Below are 23,324 nucleotides of genomic sequence, written 5' to 3'. Positions count from 1 at the left end.
GTAGGTTTTGATGAAATTTTTTTTTTTCGATTTTAACAGAATATACAATTAGTGATTTTAGGAAAAAAGTATGATTTTCGGTTTTGATGAAAACATAATTATACAGTTGTTTAAAAGAAAACACTTAATATTTTGATAAGAAAAACACGAGTTTACGGTTTTGACACGAATTCCAATTTATAATTTTTAAAGAAAATATATAATTTTACAGTTTTGATGGGAAAATGCGATTTTACGTTTTACGAAAATATAATTTCTGGTTTTGACGAAAAATTGTGATTTTCAAATTTTTACGGAACAACTTGATTTCTGCCTTTGACAAGAAGACGTAATTTTCTGGTTTTGATGAAAATTATGATTTTCCATTTTTCGAATAAAAACATGATTTTCGGTTTTTGCGAAAAAAATACTATTTTCTGGTTTTAATAAAAACGTAATTTTATATTGTTGACAAGAAAATTTAGTTTTCCGGTTTTAACAAAAAAAATGTGATTTACATGCAAAAAGCGTATTTTATGTTTTGGCAAGAAAATGTGATAAAAGTTTTGGTGAAAAACCATAATTTATGATTTTGTTGGAAAATCATATTTTCTTTTATTTTGACGGGAAAATAAGATATTTTAATTTTGGTGGAAAACACAATTTTTGATTAAATTATTATATAAAATTACAATAACTAAATGAATTGATTTATATAGCTATATTGAAGATATTCAAATCAAATCTTTTAGATTTTGAAATAAAAATGTAACATCTAAATTCTACATTTTTTGTATCTCAAATATTTAAATATTTTACCTATTACAAAATTTGGATCTAGATGTTGATGTAATTGTATCCAAACCAACAACATGCATCGTCTCGATTAAAAAAGGCCAAAGCTTCGGTGCTACCTAAACCGGAGGTTGACATATGATAAAGTTTTTGAAACAGGAAATTGATGTCCGATGAAACTTTGATGCTATTTAGGGTGTGGCTATCTTTTTGGGTATGGATCGGTTACGAGAAAACGAGAACCAGATTCCTGAAAGGTACGAGGCTACGAGTGTATAATAGTAATGCTATGGTGTGTACGGTGTACCAGAAAGATTAACGTTAAAATACAATCATTTGCTGCTATATTGAATAGTATATGTACCTAATTAAAATCAGTGACCAACCGCAGTTATTAGACCAGCAAGAGTGACTTGCCGACAGAAATAAATACAAAAGTGAACATGCCAAATAATTCATTGGAATTTAGAAATAAAAAATAATAAAGTAAATCGAAGTGTGAATAAAGATAAGATGAGATGAGATGGTATTGTCCATCTATCTTCTTCTTCTACTCATTCCACATCTGACATCTCCTAGTTTATTTCTTTTTAGACATGGCTAAATCACTTTTCTTTTTCTTCTTAGCCGTCTCTCTTATGTTTCTTCTTGCAGCGGCTTCGACAACTGCAGCTGCAGGGAACGCCACAAGTGGGTTGAGATACGGCGGATGTGCTCCCGGAGACACTGTTAGAGAATGCATAACGGCGGAGATTGAGGAGGATGGAGTTGAGGCTTTGGTGCGGCGGGTTCTACAGCAACAGAGGAATAAAGTAAGCTACCGAGTTCTACAGAAGCAGAGGCCAGCTTCGAACTGTAAGATCATTGCTAATTGCATCGGAATAGCTAATCAGAAAAACGCACCTTGCACTTCCTACGAAAGATGCAAACGTGCCACTGGCTAATATTTCGTTTATTTTCTCTCTTGATTATGTGTGTGTTTGAGATCCCTTCTTTTGTTTATCTTTTAAAGAATCTAATGTAACAATAAGAACGTCTGTCGGTTGGAATAAATGTTGATCGAATTTAATGCAAAAAACATTGCTTATATAATACATTGATGAAATTTTTAGTTTATTTTAATTATAATTTTGACTATTTTTACTACAAATTTTACTATTTCTTTTTATAGAGATTATATTTGTTACTATACTAAAACAATTCGTTTAAAATATAACTATTTTACTTTATTCACAATATTTGCTTTTATTGAATTTGATAGATTTTTAATACATTTCTTCTTAAATTTTATAATTTAAGCAATTCGAAAAAGTCAATTTGTTATCTTTTTGAAGTAAAATAGGCAAGTAGCATTAAAATATGATATTAATTGTTACTGTTTAATATTTATAATATAACATGTTAGTTTACATATTTTGTTGTTTTTATGTTTCTTCAAACTCACATCAACATTAATGCAAAAAATAATGAATTCTGCAATTGTTTTCTTTCTTTGACCACCAAAATTTAGATTAACCAAAAAAAAATTTCTTTCTGATTATTAAGAAAAAAAATTTCCTTCAAGCTTCGCCATCTTTGTGTTTGTATAGACAAATATATTATCTGATAAGATTTCATTTACGGATAGTCTTGAAGCTGTGTACACATTTCCACACTTGCAATAACTGACTCTCTTTCAAGTTTTGCATTTGATTTTGCTCACGTTCCTGAAACGTTAAACCAATGTTTGATCTGCAGCTTGACTTCCTTGTCTCTAACATTTTCTACAAAGTTCTCATCAACATAAAAGTATCCTCCATCTTTCCCTTTGTCCTAACTTAAAGCTTTAATTTGATCCTCATCATTCTACAATGAGATAATTGCATTAGCCTGACCCCAGTCAGGAATAAATCCAGTTGTCCAAAGAGCATTACTTGCTACAAGGAACAGTCACAGAACCAAAGGAAACAAAATTTGCAAAATTCTTACCTCATAAATTTTCTCAAAATCATAGATACTGTCTTTATCGTCAATAGAGAGCTCAGTTGTAGTCTGATTGCAAATCCGTGTACGCTCCAACGCACAGGCTTGGGGGTCCTTGGAACTTGAGCAAAAACTATCGGGTCCAAAACAGAAGATACATGAGCTGGGCTTGGCCTGATTCATGTATAGAAAGCCCATATTAGATTGAGTTGAACAATTTTCGTTAAAACATATTCATTTCTCAGTATCCAACAGAGGATAATAGAAAAAAACATAAACCGACAAAAATTACGCGGCTTGTTGACTGGGCTGTTCTATAACGAGAGGCGGTGACGCATACCTCCGTGACAAACGAATAAAAAGCTAGAGAAATTTGGGTCCTTCTAGATTCGGATGGACCCAAGGAATTTTAATACATGCCGTCATTATCTGGAAACAACTGTACTTTGCAAATAAATTAGTAGCTGTAGCTGAAAAGCCTCTTACGTGTTTTACCAGTTGAATAAATGTATTTAAATATTTGTTTGGTTGAAAATAAAAGAATGAAATATTTTCTTGTAAGTTATGTCTTTGTTTCCGCTTTATATTATTCGAATTATTTGGTCCCTTGAAAATTTAGGCTTTGTTTATAAATGTATAAGTTGACATTAAAACTTCATTATACAGTTTATACTCTAGTTCTTGAAATTTCGACCACTCGTTTATTTGTTTTTCATGCCAATGGATGTTCTTAAACCAACACTTTCACACATGATAATATTTTAATATTTCTTTATTTTTTTTTTGAAAAAGAGCTTTCTATTTAAAATTCAAAAGTTTGATACAAATGGTTCACATTTGTGACCAAAGAAATTTAGATTTCAAAGAAGTGAAAGAGTAAGAAAACACTAATTTAGAGATACATAAAGCACACAGCATAATAGTTGAATAAGGTTGACGAAGGCAGTGACGGTGGTTCTAGTGTTTAATATTTCTTTATTTTTACACCGTTAATCAGAATTATAATCGAAAGATGTTCCTGTAATTAACAACCATATTACCAAAAACATACATATTTCTGGATTGTATAATTTGCGAAACTTCAAAGACTCACTGTAAAATATATTTTATTTCCAAGATAACTGTGATGTTCTTCAGAATATTAAAATCGTAGTACATTTCTTGTGAAGTTGTGATGCTTTATTAATTATAATTATCTCTTCCTTTTCTCTGTCAAGGTTTATAGGTTTTTCCAGGGGTGGATCTAGGACAGGTATTAGTTGGGAGCACCAAAATAATGTTTGAGTTAGTAGGGGGGCACTGTTATAGAGATTGAGCTAGTTCTAACACAAATGCTTAAAGTAAATCAAAATTTAGCAGGGGCACCTGACCCGGTTGGTCGTAACGTACGTTGGTCGTGACGTACGTCCGCCACTGGGTGTTTCCAATTTATATTATTGTATATCTATAAATGTATAGAAAACTTAAGCAAGTAAAAGACCAATTAAAATTAGAAACTTTTGGTTTTAAGTAAGTTAAACTAAAAAGCTCTATCCTCTGTCATTCTCTCTCATCTTCGAGAAGTTTCCGCCGGCGGGAGATCAAAAAACTGTTTGTCAAAGATCAGAGAAATGGGCATTCGCTTCCCCATAATCTCGGTTTTGTTTCTGTTTCTCTTTTCTTGGACCAGCTTCACCACAACAGGTTTGGCTCAGTGCTCTGTTTTTTTTTTCTTATGACCTTTAGGCTCCTTTGCGTTCTGTGACAATTAGTGTTTGATTCGAATAAAACCCTTAAAATCAAATTTAGACAATTGAAATGTAAAGAAACAGATATAGGAATCTGACGTTTAGAACCTCCATCTCCATGCGATGATGATGTTGGTCAACTTGTTGCATGCATAAGCTTTGATCTGTTCTGTTCACTTAACCAATTAATAAGAAAAATCATTTTTTTGTTTCTTTATAGATTTGGCTCTGTTCTTGTTTATGACCTCACCTATTTTGTATCTTTTTATACACAGAAGCTTATGATGCACTTGATCCAACTGGAAACATCACCATAAAATGGGATATCTTGAGCTGGACTGGTGATGGCTATGTGGTATGAAACATTTATAACTTCCCCCCTCAAATCAAATACCGCTTGTTATATAATCATATTCTTGTTTCAATGGAGTTTATGGTTACCATACCAACCAACTCATAACATTTTTTTTTAATCGTCAGGCTCGTGTATCAATCTTCAATTTCCAACAATACCGTCACATCCAGGCCCCGGGTTGGCAATTAGGATGGAGTTGGTACAAGAAAGAAGTGATATGGAGTATGGTTGGTGCGCAAGCCACGGAGCAAGGAGATTGTTCTAAGTTCAAAGGTAACATTCCTCATTGCTGCAAGAAAACCCCCACCGTCGTTGACTTGTTACCGGGAACTCCCTACAACCAGCAGATATCAAACTGTTGTCGAGGCGGTGTGATTAGCTCCTGGGCACAAGACCCATCAACCGCTGTTTCTTCGTTTCAGATCAGTGTTGGCCAATCTGGTACCACTAATACGACCGTTAGAGCGCCTAGGAACGTTACTTTGAAGGCACCAGGGCCTGGTTACACTTGCGGGCCTGCTAAAGTCGTTCCGCCTACAAACTTTATTTCTGATGATAAACGAAGAAAGACTCAGGCTATGTGTAAGTTTTAGTCTTTTAATGTTTTAATGTTTCTTTTTTTCTTGGTTTCTTTCTAATTTCACATTTTCTTAATTAGTGACATGGAACATGACGTGCACGTATTCACAGTTTCTAGCTCAGAAAACTCCCACTTGTTGTGTTTCACTCTCGGCTTTCTACAATAAGACTATCGTACCATGCCCAACATGTTCGTGTGGATGTCAAAACGGTACATGTGTCGAGTAAGTTCATATTCTCTATCTTAGTTTTTGTTTAATTTTATTTAATCTGATCTGAATCATTTTTTTCTTGTAGCAACCCGAAAATAGCTTCGGTGGTATCAGCTGTCTCAGGGAAGAACAACCTCCAGCCACTCTTGCAATGTACGCAGCATATGTGTCCCATCAGAGTTCATTGGCATGTGAAAACTAACTACAAAGAGTACTGGCGTGTGAAGGTCACAATCACAAACTTCAACTACAATATGAATTACTCGCAGTGGAATTTGGTTGTTCAGCATCCCAACTTCGACAATATCACTCAGCTTTTCAGCTTTAACTACAAACCTCTTAGTCCTTACGCTGGCATAAGTAAGTCCATAGTTGCTCATTCCTATATTAGATTGTGACATTGAGGCTTTTTGTAGGTAATGAAATTAATGTGTTATTAATTATACATTGCAGATGACACGGCCATGTTGTGGGGGATCAAGTTCTATAACGATTTTTTGAGCCAAGCCGGTCCAGTAGGCAACGTACAGTCAGAACTTCTCTTCCGAAAGGACCCGTCATCGTTCACGTTCGAGAAAGGATGGGCGTTTCCAAGACGCATTTACTTCAACGGAGATAACTGCGTTATGCCACCTCCAGACTCGTATCCATGGCTTCCTAACGCTGCTTCAAACCTTGCAACTTCGTCACTCATCATACTTATCATTAATTTCTTCTCTGTTTTGATTCTTATGTAAAGTGATCACGTTGAAAAATTGTGCTTTTGACCCGATTCATACTTTTGGGATCAGACTGGATCCTCATTGGCTAATATATAAAAATGGCATGCGGCACTCTATTCATGGCATAAGTTCATATGCATCCAAAATAAGGTTCATATGCATCAGGATGTGGTATTATTATTACTTTTCGCATTTCCACACGTAATGGAAAACCAATTTGCTTCAAATTTAATACAGTGTTATCAATGGTTAATATCTCAAACTTGAGAAGCTCAAACTAAGATTTATATTCCAAGGCCATAATAACAATGAATATGACTTTCCCACTCTACCAATATTCCACCCAGATTTTCATTTCATATTGGTACCTGTTACAATCATTATACGTTTGAAACAGTTCAACACATTCCAACGGGTCTCGATATGTATCTCTCTACCTGTTTGAATAATTAGAAACTAGAAAATATTAGAAGTATAAATAAAATACTTAATTGTTATATTTATTGACGTTTTATATTATTATTTTGTTCACGCTACATTAAATCGGTGCTCTATAAAAACAAAATAGTTCTAATTTGAATCTAAATAATAATAATAATAATAATAATAATAATAATAATAATAATAATAATAATAATAATAATGTGTATATTATTCTGGATATATTTATCTAAAACTATGTTTTAAACCATTTTTATCTTTTACAATTTAGATATTCTCCTGACACCGTTTAATCGTTAATTATATATTTTCATCAATAAATATATATTTTAAATTATGTGCTAGAATTTATTTGTATTTGTTTCACATGATTCATTTGATTTGTTTTCACAATTCAAAATATATTATTAATATATTTAAGTGCTGTTTGAGATTTATTCTTTTGTTTATGCAGATTTTGACACTATAATCAAGTTTTAAATTACTTGACCTCGTCAATTTTTTTTTTTCAAAAGATGAAAAGTCAAGAAAGATAGAAAGAAAAATAAAGAAAACTGCCCATAGATTTAGATAAAATATGTTTCTTTAACCAAGTTACTTGATAAACGTAGGTTCAAGATTTTCTATTTATTTGGGGCAAGTAGCTTTAAGACCTTTACAATGTCTAATTAGAAATAAGGCTCCATCACCAGAAATGTTTCATAATTTCACTAGTTATTGTATTTATCAACAAAATAAATACATTTGAACGGGCCTTGTGGTCAAGTGGCAGTGGACGGGCCTGGAACGCTAACATGTTTCAGGTTCGATCCTCCTGCTATGCGAAACTAAGTCACATTGTTTTATTCACCTAACGCGGATATGTGTCCATGCTTTAGGATCCATTTGAATGCCCATGAGAAGGAGTCCATCCGCGGGCTTGCGACTCTCCCGGGGATTAGGTCTGGTTCTAATAGTGACCCGGGTTTAACCCTTTTTAAGTTCAAAAAAAAATAAATACATTATTTACCATATGATTTATGTTGCTATATACATGTTATTGTTTTTATTAGATTTCTTACTGTATTAAGCAGCTCAACCTAAGAAGAAATATAAAACATAGTTTTATTTTACGAAAAGTATCTTAAATGGTAAATACTTCAAACTAATTATAAGTATTTCAAGTTGAACTTTTTCAATACAGTCAGCCCACAGGAATACAGTCCGTGGGTTTTAAATTTCAATTTTAAGAGAATGGACTTCTGTATTACTATGTCACCCCGCTATATATACGTATTGATTCTCCCATTTCTCACACAACATAATCAAACAAAAAAAAAGAAAATATACAAAAAGTTGATAGTAGGGTACAAGTTCGCTTTTGATCACTGTCCTCAAAAAGAGAGAAAAAGGACCAACTGAAATGGGGCGCTGGGTGAGACCTGAGGTAAGAAAACCTAGTAATATTGTAGACATGATTTTAAGTGTTTGTTTCCGAAATTTGAAAAGATTCATGTCTATCATATCAGTATCAAAAAAAATTATATAATTAAACAAATATACTTTTGGATGTTTTTGAAAATTTAATTTGAGGATTATCAGGTAAATAAAAAGTACATTATTTGGTCTAAATTAACCTTAACTAAACAAAAATAATTAGGTGTACCCTCTTCTTGGAGCAATGGGATTTGTTACATCTATGGTTGTGTTTCAACTCACAAGGAATGCATTATTAAACCCTGACTGCAGGTTGGTCTCCATCTAGTCTATTCTAATAGTTTTTTTCCACTGTTTGAAAGGAATAAAACTTAAGGACATGCACACAGTGTATATAATATAATGAATATTTTCTCTAGTGTAATGATCAGACGAGTAGAAAATATGATTTTGAAAATTCTAAACTGATTCGGACAACCAACGTGACTAGACCGGTCTTAGTCATGTAATATACGTTATTAGTTTGTCTTTCTTTACTTTAGAACTCCACTAATGTGGGTTTATACAGTTAAAGCATAAATAATGCGGGTTAATATTTTTTAATACTTGATTCGTTTAGTATTTTATAAAATAGTATACTCTTTAAATTATATACTATGCTAATGATTTTCTTTGTTTATATAAAAACTATAGGATAAGTAAAGAGAATAGAAAAATGGGAATTCTGGAAAATGAAGATGAAGGAGAAAAATATGCACAACACAATCTTCGCAAGTATTTGAGGACCCGTCCGCCTCAAGTTATGCCTTCTCTCAATCGTTTCTTCTCTCAGGAGGACAATTAAACCGTTTCACCTTATCATAAAAGTTACTTAAATACTGATTATACAAATTGAATCTAGTTTGGAAATGCTTAATGTGTATTGTAATAGCTAGTTTCAGATCATCGCTTGTTTAATATATATACAATAAAAGGTTGAGACATGTCGCATTACCATCCTAGTTCTTAAAACCATATATTGTCCGGTGAGCAGGACCCGTAATGGCAGAGCCAAAATATTTAAAGAAAATTACGTAAATATAAGCCCATAAATCTATATTAATATTTTTTAATTTTTTTACTAAATTGCCTACATCTCCCAAAATCGCTCACAAACGGAACCTTCAATCTTGTGCATGCTAATCATGAACGTTCTACAAATTGGCTGATGATCTTTTACTCGGTTAGATTATGCAACAAAGTCTTCTATATTTTTAATGGAAGGAACAAATCTAAATTGATTTCATGTTGTAAAAGTACTGTTGTTTATATTTATTAGATATGATACGCACATAGAATTGGAAGTAGATAGTTGAATAATCTCAATTCAACTCTCTCGTTTTTTGCTCAACTTTATAAATATATTAGAAGAATATTGCATGGAGTTTGGAACCATCCACGCTAGGTTAACATCTCCATAAATAGTCTATACATTTTGTCTATGACGACGACATGATGTACTTACAAAAACACACATATTGATGTTTCTTCTACCACAAGTCAAATACGATAACCTAAAGTTTCCATCTCTGTGCATAATCCCAGACCTTTTGGTGAGAGAGTGCGCATCAAGCTCTCAAAACAGGCTCCCAATGACCATACTTAGAACTAAAAGTACCTCCACCATGCCGCTCAGCGTACTCAGCCATCGTCGCCCTTGCACAAGCATCCCATGCTTGTGCTATTTCTGTTAGAGACATCGGTTCTGAAAACTCCTTCATAGACAAACCGAATCTCGATCTGGTTCTAGCGGACAAATCCTCAGGTTTGTTTACACTAAAACACATAATAAAATGTTTAGTTCAAACTTGTGATCAAATTTCTACTAAAGTTTCATCATGTACCTGGCGTCAAAGGGGATGTTTTCAATAAGTATTGGTGAATGTGGGTATTTCTCAGGAACTAGTAAGCGTAACGGCTGAATCTGTGACTGCATCAAAACATAAGAGAGACATAAAAAAGCTGAGGGAAAACTAGTGAAAAGAAAAGTTTTAGAGAGACTTACTACATCTCCTGACTTGTAAAGAGCTTGGAATGTGTCACAGAGAGCCACAGGGGCATAAGAACATGTGACTATTGTTCCTGTAGTAACTTCACATGGACCAACATCTTCATTGCATACGCTTACCACTGTCTCCACAAGTCTCCCATTTACTTCAGTGATCTCTTGCAAGAGGGCCAAGCCAGGCTGCAATATCAAGAAATGGCTTTATTTTTATTGCATATTCTTGATAAATGAGTTTACAAGCTCCAGATCTTACCTCAATCTTGTTAACAACTTTGGAGCCAGATGATGCAGTGGAATCAACTTCAGATTCAAGGCTACTGAACTGTTTGTAGCTTTCAGTTTCTGATGTGATATCTATAGGCTGAGTGGTGATTGAGCGCTTGAATCTCTTATTAGTAGGATTGGTTTTTCCTTGTTGCATACGCAACCTTGTCCTCCCACTCAAATCCTCAGCTACACGAGCTCTATATCCTCCAATGGACTGGACAGAACCAGCAAGCCTGTCAGTTAAACTGATGACAGAGCTCATCTCACTAATCGACTGTGCCAAGGATTCCGGTGATGATAATTGAAACTAGCAAAGCCACACAGATACACATTAACATTAGGATTAATATATTGGATATGATGGGAGATATTAAAACTTGTATATGACTTTCTTCACTCACAGCTTTTATCAGACGATCAATAGGCCGCTCTGCCTTTGTCTCAGGAGGAAGAGTAAAATGCTCATGTGAGGCAGGTGACTCAACGGATATAGGATTTTCAGGATCACCAAGATTTGGAGATGGAGCAAAGAAAGTCATAGAAGAAGGTGCAACAAAAGGAGAGCCATCAGACTGTGATGAGGTTCCAGTTTTGTTGAATGTTGTGGGAAGAATCTGCTGCTCTGCCAACTGATGAGGAGAAGAGTAGTTCAGAGAAGCCATTGGCTTTGCAAGGTGGCGCTGATTCGGTGAGATATGTTGCTGAAGCAAACCAGCTTTGGTGTTGACCTCTTGCCTCATCATCTCATTTTTAGGCACTTGAAGCTGCTGCTGATGGTTCGTTTGTGGTTGTTGCTGATGCCTCTGCATAGGAAGATGATGATGAAACTGTTTCTGCTGAAACGTACTAGGCTGGGGATTACTAGCAGGATTCTGTTTAAGAGAAGATAACACGGCATGTCCTGAGGAGATCATAATGTTGGTCTCCTCTTTTGGTTCCATCTTAGGTCTTGTCTGCAACGAATGAGGCATTGCTGTATGTGATTGTGAGGTGGTAAGGCCACTTTGGGATTGTAATGGTGTTTGATGTGTCTGAGAAGGAGGGAGATGCACTTGTTGCTGCTGATGCTGCAATAGCCTCTGGTTAGGCTTGACGAACTTCAATAACTGTTCCTCATACAGACTAAACCTATCTCTGTGAATCTCTGTTATACCGCTCCTAGGGACATTTAAGAACATAAGAACTTGTTTCAGTATTGCTTTGCCCGCCCTTACTTTTTCAATAGGGCCATGTTGGATCTTTTGTTGAGGAAGAGCATCAATCTGGCAAACAAATGGTTTCATTAGGTTATGTAAGGATTGAAACGAAATAATAAAAGAGGTTATGAATGTAAGTACCTCTCGCAATTTATTAGATAACCTTTGGTACAATGTACTAAGATCAAGTATATACTTCTCCTTGAGGGCTTTTATCTGCAGGAAGATGATGCAAAGTTTTTTAACTATTAATAAACAATGGATAGGTTTCATAGGATAAGTTATAGTTTCATGTTTGTAAAGATACCTTTTGATAGGTTTCCTCCTGCCAGTCACCACCACCACTAGCATTTACCGTATTGCCTATAGAATCTTGAGATGCTACAAAACAGTATTTGGTGTAATCACTAGATGCAAAATTACTATAAGAAAACATATATCACCCAAGTTGGTAAAGAAAGGAAACCATACTAGATGGATTTGCTGGAGAGGTTCTCTGTAATTGATATGGCTGATTCTGTTGGGTTTGGAGCAAAGAGCTTGATGCTTGAAACCTTTGTGTATCATCCAATGGTTGCTGTAGGATTCTGTTTTGAGGCTGCTGCTGCTGCTGCTGCATGTGGTGTTGCGGTTGGTATTGTTGTTGTATCATTGGCTGAGATTGTCCCACTTCTTGGCCTTGAGGACCCAAAGAACTTGATCCATGAAAATTATATTGCTGCTGTTGTGAGGGTAAGGCTGAAGCATTGTTACTGTGAGAGTAAAGGCGTTGTTGGATGTTATTATTCTGAAGTGGCCGTTCTTGAAAGCTAGCAATATTGTTGTACTGCTGGGATGAAGATACTCTAAAAGCTGCTTGTTGCTGCTCTCCATTGTTTTGTAGAGATGTTAGCTGATTCTGCTGCGTGTCTTGATCATTCATCAGGTGGCTGATGAGTTGCTCGCGTTCTTGCCGTTTCTGTTCCTGAGACGGCACTGACATCTGCTGTTGATGATGACTAGAATGGACCCGCTGTGCCGGAAACTGATTATGTCTTGACAACAACTGAGAGTTTTGTTGGCCTGATGATGGACTAGAAAGAACGGGAGGTTGAGGAAAGGACTGCTGAATACTAGACAATGATGTCTGATGAGGCAATTGATGCTGGATAGGTGGCTGCATGTATAGAGGACGTGAGTTTCCATGATGCATGTTCTCTTTCAAAAGCTGTTGATCCATTTGATTCTGGAAGTAGTTGGAACTCTGTGGCTTCTGCTGAGGCTGTTGCTGTTGCTGTTCCCTTCCCTGAATCTGTCTTTGAGAACCGGGAAGAAGATTTGAATGAACTCCTTCACCCATTGGAATGTTTAGGTTCTGAGTGTTGGTTTGAGGTAACCATTGTTGGCTTGTTGGAGTTTGTGTATATGTCAACGAGGTGGAAACTGTTTGACCTTGATTCAGAGCTTGAGCTGCTGTACATATTAAAAAAACATCAAAACAAAAACTAATAAGCTAAAAAGATTGTGAAAAAAAACTAAACATAATGATTTGAAAACAGTTCTAGACACAGAATGTGAGTTCTGTTACATCATGGTGTTTCAGATAATGAAAACACCAAAAGACAAGTTCCTAGTCCAATACTAAAATCATCATATTGAAACCAAAACAACGTTACCTGGATCAGGAGGATTAGTTCCATTGACTGAAGAACCAGACTGCACATTACTAGATTGCAAGGTTCTGAATTTTCTGTCGAAACTCATTATGTTTCCCTTAATTTTCCGCATGTAATCATCCTACAACATCCAGCAAAGTATATTCACAAGGGCTGAGGTTTATTATCCTATTCAAGATTCAGATTCTGAAGGTAAATAATAGAAAAGAAAACAAACTGCATGTATTTGAGTACCTTATCTGTAGCCGCGCCATAGATCTTTACCTCAAATGATAAAGCAGTATTTTTAAGTTCATTTGGGTGGCGTGTAGGATAATATGTCTTCAGCTTTTCCACTCTACACATACATGAGAACAATTATCATTGACACATCAAGTGTATATATATAAAATTTTGTTACAAAACTGATAGTCTAGACAGAGGGATGATGACATGATAGTTTAGACAGAGTGAAAGCTAGCAAGGTTGAAGTTAGGTTTTGTCACTTCAATAATGAAAATTATAATAACCTTTTTATGGACAACTCCTATGCTTTAACTGTTGCAATGTTTATTGGTGTAAGGTAGGAATCGTTATCATGTGCAAGCTTACATAGAAGATCACAGCAAAGACATGACTCTTTTTTTTTTTTTTTTTTTCAAAAGCGTTTTCTCTTTCAATAAGAATCAGTAACAATGCATTCACATAATCGGTATTTATATTACTCTGGTAGAGAGGCTAAAGCTTACATTGCTACAATAACTTTCTTCCTCAAATCAGGCTCAAGCTGTGATCTCCAATCATTAGCATTGTTAGTCGCAAGCGTGTCTCCGCCTTGTTGGTTAGGCTTCCAGTTAGAATTTCCCTCCATCAAGTCAAGACTAGCCTATCAACAAGAAGTGATCAGAGACATTCCCTCAACTAGAAAAATAAACACACAATGAAGCATCAACTTGTTATTAGTATCAAGAAATCATTTATATAAAACGTTTAAACAGATTCGTATTGCGGTTTGCTGATACTGTAATTTGCTAGTTATGTTTAACCTTCACAATGCCAAAAGCTTATCTTGCTAATCAGGCCATTAACCTAAACGAGAAACCATGCCTCATAGAACCAAAATCATATTTTGTTAAAGCATCAATTTCGAATTGGCATTACAATCAAACAACTTGCACTGTGTGTGTGGTGTTTCAACATTAAACCTAGAGAACTAAACACCAAAAGCGAAACAGATTTGATTTCGTCACAGTTACATAAACATGATATGATCAACTTAAGACCATCAAATAATAAAACAGAGTACCATAATAATTAGATGACAATCCACAAAAACAAAGCTCTGTTTCGGCTTTGGACACTCTCGATTAGAAAACAAAACATATAAACTTCAAAATTTTATTGGAACAAGACAAAAACCATGTTTGGTTTCACAAAACAGAACTGAGATTATTAATTAAAGCAAAACCCTAAACTTTTAAACAGAAGAAAACAAGAATAAGAGTAGAAGAAACCCACGAGACCGTCGGAGTGATCACAGAAGGAGATTAGATTGAGGAAGAAGGAATCAACGAATAGATTGAGCAAGTTTCAATGATATTTAGAGAGGGATTGATATAAGAAGAAGGCAAAACCTAAGTTAAACGCAACAGATGAAAAGAGCAAAGAGATTGGTTGAAGAAAAGACTGACTACACGTAGGAAGGGATATATAGTCTCTGATTTTATAATTATTAATCAAATCTGTGAAGTACGACAGGTGTCAGATTACTTGGCCCTTTTTAGTAATGAATCTGTACGCTTTTATCATGTCATTAGATTTGGGTTTTAGATTTCGACAAGTAAGCAAACAATAAGCTAATCACAATTTACCACATCATTATTATTAATACCTTATATATTTAGGAAATAAATAATTATTATAGTTATTGATCAAATAAATCAATAATTATGATAGACACTATAGAAGTTTACGATACATGTCATGATATGCGTCACATCAGATAATCTTAGATTGAACTAAACTCGGATTCAACAGAAATGAATTATGTAAAATTGTTAATGCCTTGCACATGACATGTTTTGATAAAACCAGGCCACACATTAGACATGGAATGTGTTGATGAGAAGAAAGCTTTTTCCAAATAAAACGTAGCAGAAAACCCACCAAGAACAATAGAAAAGCTTGTCGAGAGTGCAGAGTTAAGGAAAACATGTGATGCATAAGAGAGTTAATTAATGTTACAAGGGGATAAGAAGAAAGCTTTTTCCAAATAAAACGTAGCAGAAAACCTACTAAGAACAAACAATAGAAGCTAGTCAAGCAGGTACTTGGGCCCAATATAGTTATGATCAATTTAGGGGCCATTTTGACAATAATCATTGTTGGTGCAGTGGCCAAGTATCCGATTTTTTTTTGCTTTTGACACTATTTTAATATCAAAACCACATTATTTTAATGTAATTTCAGTATTAAAACAAGTTTCTCTCCGATCGCAACACTAAGCCCTCGATTGGTAAAGCTGATGAAAAAATAGTAATAGTATGCTGTAGAAGCAGTATACTGCATAAGTTGTATGCTCTCATTAAAACTTTTAATAAGATGATTGTTAGAGCAGTAGCAGTATACAATTTTAATCTTTTTATAAAAGTTAGTATATAATATATTTATTTTAAAATAATATATATTAATTATAATATATATATATATATATATATATATTAATAATATATTTGTTATTAAAAATAATGAATCTTAATTAATAACATAAATTAAATTTTAAATGTGAAATATTATTATTTAAAAATAATGTACAATTTATTTAAAAGATTATTACTTTTGGATATAAAATAATTTTGAATATTACTAAAATAAAATAAAATAAAAATTTATTTTTCGATATAAACATAATTTTGAAATTAGTAAATAAAATAAATAGTTATAAATATTATTATTTAAAAATAATGTAAAATTTATTTAAAATAAAAATTTATTTTTGGATATAAAATAATTTAAAATATTATTAAATAAATAAAAGAAAATAAAATTTATTTTTGGATATAAAATAATTATTATTAAATAAAATAAATAAATTATCATTTTATATATATATATATTAAAATATCTATTTTTAAAAAATAATATTTCACATTTAAAATATAATATAATTTATATAAGTAAATTATATTTTAAATGTGAAATACTACTCAAAAATATTTATATTGTAAATTTATTTTAGAAATCCAAATTTCATTTTCTGGATATAAAAATAGTTTTATAATATTATTAAATCAAATAAATGAACTAATTATATATTTTTCTTAAACTTATAAATTGTAAATGCAAATGCTTTTCCAAAGGCTTCATGTGAGAACATTTGTCAGAGAGCATTTGGGGAGCATTAGCATTTAGTAAATGCTTTTCTAAATGTTTTTCTAATAAATGTTGATTGGATAATGTGGCATAATGCTAATGTTAATGTTATATCAATCAAGGGCTAAATTTCACACTATAACTATTTTATAATATTATATGTATTAAGTTTCTTCTTTATTATTTATTTAATTATAGGTTCATTAAGGTCAATTCTAATGGAACACCAAAACACTAAATTATATAATTTCATCTCTAGTATGACACTAAAAATGACACCATCCCACCAAATTTAGTGTGGAGTAAATAGTGTTACACCAAATTTGGTGTAACACTATTCATCACACCAAATATTTTACATACATATTTTATTATGTTTCATAGTTCAGTTACTATTAATCAGTTCAAATTTGCAACTAAACATAAATATACTGTATTATTTATATTTTTAAATTATTTTTACATAATTAAAATATTTTTTATTTTATTTTCAAGTAAAAAAACACTAAATTATTATTATCATTTTTATGTTATAAAAAAATAAAATATCATAGAATTTTTATTTTTTATTTTTTCGAAATAAAAATCACTAAATGTTATTATCATTTATTTTATTTTAAAATATTGATTATAATTTTTATTTAAGTTATATTTAATACTATTAAATTCACCAAACTTTAAAATATTTTTTATTTTATAACATAGTTTAACATGTATTACAAACTAATACAAAATTTATTTGAATATATATATTGTTTTATTATGTGTTTTTCATAATCAATGTTTTGTACTTTTTCATATATATTTTATATAAAATAAATACATGTAATATATTGTTTATAAATGTAAATAAATTTTATAAAAATATAATTACGAAAATTTGATAAATATAATATCAAAGTGTGATAAAATAATTATTTATCAATTTCAAATAACAAAATATTAAAATTATTAAAACAGAAAATATCAAATAATATATAATATTATTTTTGGTGTAACATTTGGTGTCATGGTTGAAGATGAAAAAACAATTTGACACCAAAATACCAAATATGGTGTAGTTTCAATATCAAATTTGGTGTCATAGTTGGAGTAAAATAAATAAATAGTATTTTATTAGTATAAATAGTATTTTAGTATGGTGAATAATGTTACACCAAATTTGGTGTAAAATTTTAATATTATATTAAAATAATATGATTTATGCAGGTGGACTGGAAATGTTTTGGTGTAAAAATCACAATAAAATAGTATTTTACTGTTGAGCTGGAAATCGAACCACATCTATTTAATTTAATTTCGCTGAGTATGTTTTAGGAAAATCATATTAGTAGTAATACATATAGAATTGCATCAATATCATAATATATGTGAATTAATATATATATATATATATATATATTTTTTTATCTGGTTCAATATGATAGGTAATCTACCGATTTGTACATTGTCTAAATATTACATATGATTTTCGTTGTAATATATGATATTATTATGTCGGGCCACATAAAACTTGTAAATCATCTCAATGGGCTTCGCCATATATTTATAATGCAGGGGAGATTAATGATGTATAAATAGGCACAAGGCTTTTTAATTATTACTAAAATGATGGTGTTTATCCGCTCCGCATTGTTATACATATTCTAATTATTTATCATATTTATAATAAATATTTTTCAAGTTTATAAACTATATATATATATAATCTGATAACCAGGTTTGATCCAGTTTAAAATATTGAGTTATGATCTTAATAGTTATTCGATTCAGTTTTCTTTTTTGCTCCGGCCTTAAAAATACTGCCTATAGTATGTGCGATTGAGTTTTGTTGATTGTCTCCTCTAAAGCAACACTAAAATTCTCTGCATTCTCAATGTCAATGGTATAATCGTGATTCAAAGATCAACAACCTAAGGATTAATTCTTTTCATTTAGCTTCAACTATATACTAGTTGCAGTGTAATGCAGTCTTGTGATATTAAAGAACAGTCTTAGGTTTATACAAAAAAAATTGGTATAATGTGGGCCGATCACTATATAGCTCTATTGATGTACAGAGAAAGAAAATACAGTTCAATGGGTTTGAATTTAATATAGAAGCCCATATAACTTTATATAGTGGAACATTAAATCAGATGATTAACTAATAGAGCAGCACACATAGTTTTATAAGAAGCCCAAATAAGTTATTACGTGGATATAGTAGTTATGATTTAATTAATTTTAAAACTAGGCTTAATTACTCCTAGAATTAACATATCAGCTTTATATTGTCACTCTAACTCTTACGATAATTGATAAGTCTTCTACACATCTTTTGATCTTTAATTTTGTTTTCGAAACTGAAAATGAAGTTAGCTAATATTTAAAGAGCTTCTCGTTTTCTCCTCCACCTAATCAGTCTAAACCTTACGCAATACACTAAACCATAGCGAGTAATATCCACTATTGTTTTTTTTCAATTTGGTAATCCTATTCATTATATATTATCTTTACTTCTCTAAAGTCCTTATAATCAGTTTTGTAAGATTTTTTTCCCTACTGTACTCTTTTGACATCTAATTAAAGTTTGTACTTTTGTTCTCTAGTCGACTGAAAACCGTATGCAACAAAAACAAACAGTTGGCTATATATCAATTTGAAGTTGAACATTTGTGATTCAAAATTATAGTTGTTTTATTGTAGATTTTTTATTATAGAATTTTATGTGTGAAAGAGAAAATCTCAAGGAAGACATAATGGAGACGATGGAAAAAGGCCGGCTAGTGATCACATCAAGGATATTGCTATCAGCCCACAGATCGTACCATAAGGACACAGAATTGATTTGGAATCCTTAAGGCCACGAGGGGGCAACGTGATTTGGGGCTAACATTCACCTTTTTCCTCTTTTGTTCTCTTTATCATTCATTATAATACCTGTCCATTCCATACACACATGCTTGGAAACTACATGCATGATCAAATATTATATTATATATTATATATACTATACCTAAACAATTAATATTTGTTTGAACATCATTTTCGAAATGGTTGAATAATCTGAAATATATCTTAGGTCAAAAATCAAAACAGTACAATCGTTAGCACTCAGTTCAACAATTTAATCAGCATATCACCTAACTATTTAGAAGAGAAAAGTTAGGAAGATCTCGAATTCGAATACCAGAACGGAAAGAGAACTAAAATGATTTGAGGAAAATTTTTAGTCTAGCTAGACTCAGGATTTCATTGTTAAGAAACAAAATCTTATAACTAATTTATATTATTTCATTATTCTTGCAATTGATTAACAATCACCCACATGCTATAACTCATGTTATCCAACTACAAATGATCATGAACAACATAAATTTCTGTGATTGATTCTAGATAATTATATATGAATCATTTTTAATACTTCTGTTATGTTACAGTCGAATGTAACTCCTTAACTATAACAAAATTTAATAATCATATAGTAATAAACCTATCGCTACTATTAGATCATTTCTGTTATAAATGAAACCATCTCCAGTCACGCAACAATTATGTTACCTAACTACATATGATCACGAGCAAACATAATTAAATCTTGAGAATTTTCTTACATCTTTAGTAAGTTGCATTAAAATGTAAACCCCACATGATTATCTAAGTGGGGAGGCGAAAAGCACACCACATGGTAGTCCATTGGTGTGCATGAAGAGGTTGTCTTAGTATATGCGGTTGTTCAGTTTGAATATATTCGAATTCATATATAAAAAAAGAAAGTGATAGCATTGTAAAGACGATGTAACTAAGTTTACTTGACAAATAAAACCTCGAATGTGTTTTTGGACTTGTAAAACCAGACTTTTAGACTTAGTATGCGTCTTGAAACAACCAGTTCTAGTGGGAATTAACAATCGAAAATATAGCAATTAATCCACCATTCATGCTACTTAATATCTAACCAGTTCGAGTGAGAATTAACAATGTCGGCTCCTTCCTTTTCTGGAACAAAAACAGTAATCCTATAATCATTCATGCTAATTCAAACTAAATCCGAAAACTGTGAAATTTACTAGTTAAGAATTGTGACTTAACCAAACTAGCAGACGACATCCATAATATAAAGTTAGCAACCCTATATTGTTATGTATCTATCCAAATCCATGAACATGACTTGTCATATCCGTATAGATTTTCCATATGTGATAGAAACCGAAGGTTAATATGAATGTGAGCCTAAAAGAAAAAGAGGTAATGGAACTAATTGACTCATCATTCAGATAATTATTTTCCTCATTTGATAGAACCATTATTGATATGGATGAGAGCTAAGAGATGAGAGGATATAATGTATTCGTATCCTTTCTAATAATAACTGTACACACATATCTATTAATATTCTGTATTTGAAACTGAAGCAAAGGGGAAGATGATGGAGAAGCATACAACAGCCAAGACAAGCACTTGGATATGAAAAAAAATAAAAACAAAAGAAAATTGTAATGGGGACCTTCACACATGGGTGTTAGAAAGAGAAGTATATAGTGGAGCCAACACCAAAGCTCATCTTAAGAATCTTTTCTAGCAATATGTTGGTTGCAACCATCTTCTCTACCTTTTATTCTTCTTATATTTCAACATCGATAATCTTTCGTTTTAATCATTTTTCCCTTGGAAAAGAATATATACTTTTTCAGTTACTGTTGTAATGCATCAGCCATTTTCTGGTTGTTCCATGGATCGGAATACTAGTAAGGTATGGCTCAGGATTAAGTTTGGTTAGCAGTTTTTAACCGACAAAAAGTTTGGGTAGTTGCAAAACATTGTGCTGCATGAGTAATGCATGTTACTTTGGTTGAATTTCGACCATATCATTTGGTGCATCCATCAAATCCATGTTTATTTATATGTAGCCCTACACATAGAAATAAGAATCAAAAGTGTTATTAATCTCTTCTTTTTGAGAAAAAGTGTTATTAATTAATCATCTTTTCTGCGTAAGAGATAACAACCAATATTGTAGTAGCTGCCTAATATTATCAAAATAACATATGAATGTTCTAATGTTTCTCTGAAATCTTATTAATCAAGTGGTTAAACTAAGGATTCATTAATGGTTTACATGGTGAGATCTAAGATTTAAAGTTAGAAAATACAAATTATGTATATTATGGAAAAATGGCTACAAAATATTTTCAGCATGGCGCATGGCGCATGGCGTACTATCGAACATTGATCTCATATGACTGTTTAGAATGGCACATATTCTCTTAAAATAGTAGAATTATTGCATGTAAAATCGTTTATATAATATTTCTCAAATCGTTGTAATAGTATAATTAACCAAACATTTAAAAAGTGTTTCTCCAATACTACATATTACAAGGAAACTATATATTTCTATATATTTCTTGTTGGAATCAAGCAGAAATCAGTTGAAGTTCGAAGATAAGTCTTTCTCAGAAACAGAGGTATTGGTTAAAGCTATTAAGGCGAGGCCCGGACCTGAGCAGATACACAAGAAACATTTGCATTGGGCCTACAATTTGTATAGTTTTTTTTTATTTCTATTTTCTGTTTTTGTTGTTCGTATGTGAAAGGAAACATAAATTCTAAGACAGTGTTTTGAACATATAATATGATTTTAAACATATAACATGATAAATGTTCAAATATTTTTTTTTCTTTCTCTTATATAAAATGAAATAGAAAGATAATTTGCAGAACTGATACTTTTATAAGTTTTAAGGATATTGTAATTCTTAATTGTCAATTACAGTTTTAAGAATTTAAATTTAAAATTTATTATTTGTTGACAAAAAAATTAATTTATTATTTAAAGCCTATATTTTTGATTTCGTATTAGACCCGAAATATCTTAGGACCGGTACTGATTAAGGGGGCTAAGGAGTGGCAGACATTTCTACCACCACGTAAACAAAACTCTGTTTCATCTAAAGACTGTCAAACCCCGAACATACTATTCCAAGTTTCCAAAAATGTAATCATTATTTACTCGGATGCTTCTTGGAATTGCTCTAATCTCGTAGGTGGCCTAAACTAGTTTCACAGACTCAATAGGCACACACCGTTTTCAAAGAACGATAACCGATGTTATATAACTTCAACCTTAGTTGCAAAAGCATTGGCGGTAAAGGCAGGCCTTTGGAAGGCTGTCTCTTTTGTCATCAAAGATGTGATCTGTGTTTTAGATTCTAAAAGTCTTGTGTTTGGATATCCGTTGGCGTTCTGATCGGGTTTTTCAGATTTTCGGGTTTACGCTCCTAGGTCCCATACTAAAATTTTATTAATACAGGTTGCGTTCGGATAATAACACTTCGGTTTCGGTTCAAAATTATATTGCATCCTAAAACCCATAAAGTAATCATATATCATTCGCATTCGTGTTATATCGGTTCAGTTCGAATATAACTGAAGTAGAAAAACAAAGACTTAAAACAAAACATCAACAAAAACACCTAAACTAAATAAAAATTAATTTATTACTGATAAATAACAATAAAATATTAAATCAAACATAAAAATAAACATCATTTGTAAATAATATACATTACCTAATAGAGAGTAGATTTGTTATTTCAGTGAGAAAATTATAAAATACTTATTTATAATTAATTGTT

General features: G+C 32.0%; 4 protein-coding genes and 1 long non-coding RNA gene across 8 annotated transcripts; 4 read left to right on the top strand and 1 right to left on the bottom strand.

Moving 5' to 3' along the window:
* The first annotated feature begins 1,236 nt into the window (after window positions 1-1,236).
* On the top strand, window positions 1,237-1,890 carry LOC108855667 (protein RALF-like 27). Its single transcript, XM_018629538.2, has one exon. It carries the CDS (start codon window positions 1,371-1,373, stop codon window positions 1,716-1,718), a length of 348 nt encoding a protein of 115 aa, XP_018485040.1. The 5' UTR covers window positions 1,237-1,370; the 3' UTR covers window positions 1,719-1,890.
* Window positions 1,891-4,061: 2,171 nt separating this feature from the next.
* Window positions 4,062-6,464, top strand: LOC108855666 (COBRA-like protein 2). The gene is made up of 6 exons (XM_018629537.2): window positions 4,062-4,419; window positions 4,739-4,818; window positions 4,944-5,400; window positions 5,477-5,621; window positions 5,695-5,969; window positions 6,063-6,464. The coding sequence occupies exons 1-6, from the start codon at window positions 4,347-4,349 to the stop codon at window positions 6,344-6,346; spliced, it is 1,314 nt and encodes a 437-aa protein (XP_018485039.1). The 5' UTR covers window positions 4,062-4,346; the 3' UTR covers window positions 6,347-6,464.
* Window positions 6,465-8,067: 1,603 nt separating this feature from the next.
* LOC108852912 (uncharacterized) lies at window positions 8,068-9,293 on the top strand. The gene is made up of 3 exons (XM_018626386.1): window positions 8,068-8,198; window positions 8,412-8,500; window positions 8,882-9,293. Exons 1-3 carry the CDS (start codon window positions 8,175-8,177, stop codon window positions 9,030-9,032), a joined length of 264 nt encoding a protein of 87 aa, XP_018481888.1. The 5' UTR covers window positions 8,068-8,174; the 3' UTR covers window positions 9,033-9,293.
* A 232-nt stretch (window positions 9,294-9,525) lies between these two features.
* Window positions 9,526-15,014, bottom strand: LOC108849216 (probable mediator of RNA polymerase II transcription subunit 15c). 4 transcript variants are annotated; one of them, XM_018622745.2, is made up of 12 exons: window positions 14,851-15,014; window positions 14,082-14,253; window positions 13,588-13,690; window positions 13,354-13,474; window positions 12,170-13,150; window positions 12,006-12,079; window positions 11,840-11,914; window positions 10,904-11,764; window positions 10,489-10,809; window positions 10,233-10,415; window positions 10,072-10,157; window positions 9,526-10,003 (listed from the first exon to the last, which is right to left on the bottom strand). In XM_018622745.2, the coding sequence occupies exons 2-12, from the start codon at window positions 14,201-14,203 to the stop codon at window positions 9,796-9,798; spliced, it is 3,135 nt and encodes a 1,044-aa protein (XP_018478247.2). In that variant the 5' UTR covers window positions 14,204-14,253; window positions 14,851-15,014; the 3' UTR covers window positions 9,526-9,795. The 4 variants fall into 4 exon arrangements, with proteins under 4 accessions (XP_018478247.2, XP_018478246.2, XP_018478248.2 ...); XM_018622744.2 differs by having other exon boundaries at window positions 14,082-14,218; XM_018622746.2 differs by having other exon boundaries at window positions 14,082-14,213.
* A 5,916-nt stretch (window positions 15,015-20,930) lies between these two features.
* Window positions 20,931-22,431, top strand: LOC130510780 (uncharacterized). The gene is made up of 2 exons (XR_008944532.1): window positions 20,931-21,439; window positions 22,112-22,431. It is a non-coding gene; the product is annotated as an uncharacterized LOC130510780 (long non-coding RNA).
* Window positions 22,432-23,324: the final 893 nt, after the last annotated feature.

The sequence above is a fragment of the Raphanus sativus genome, chromosome 4 (genome assembly GCF_000801105.2).
Source record: "Raphanus sativus cultivar WK10039 chromosome 4, ASM80110v3, whole genome shotgun sequence".
NCBI classification, from domain to species: domain Eukaryota; kingdom Viridiplantae; phylum Streptophyta; class Magnoliopsida; order Brassicales; family Brassicaceae; genus Raphanus; species Raphanus sativus.
Note: the sequence above shows the minus strand (reverse complement) of the source record. Positions and strands in the feature narration are given on the sequence as shown.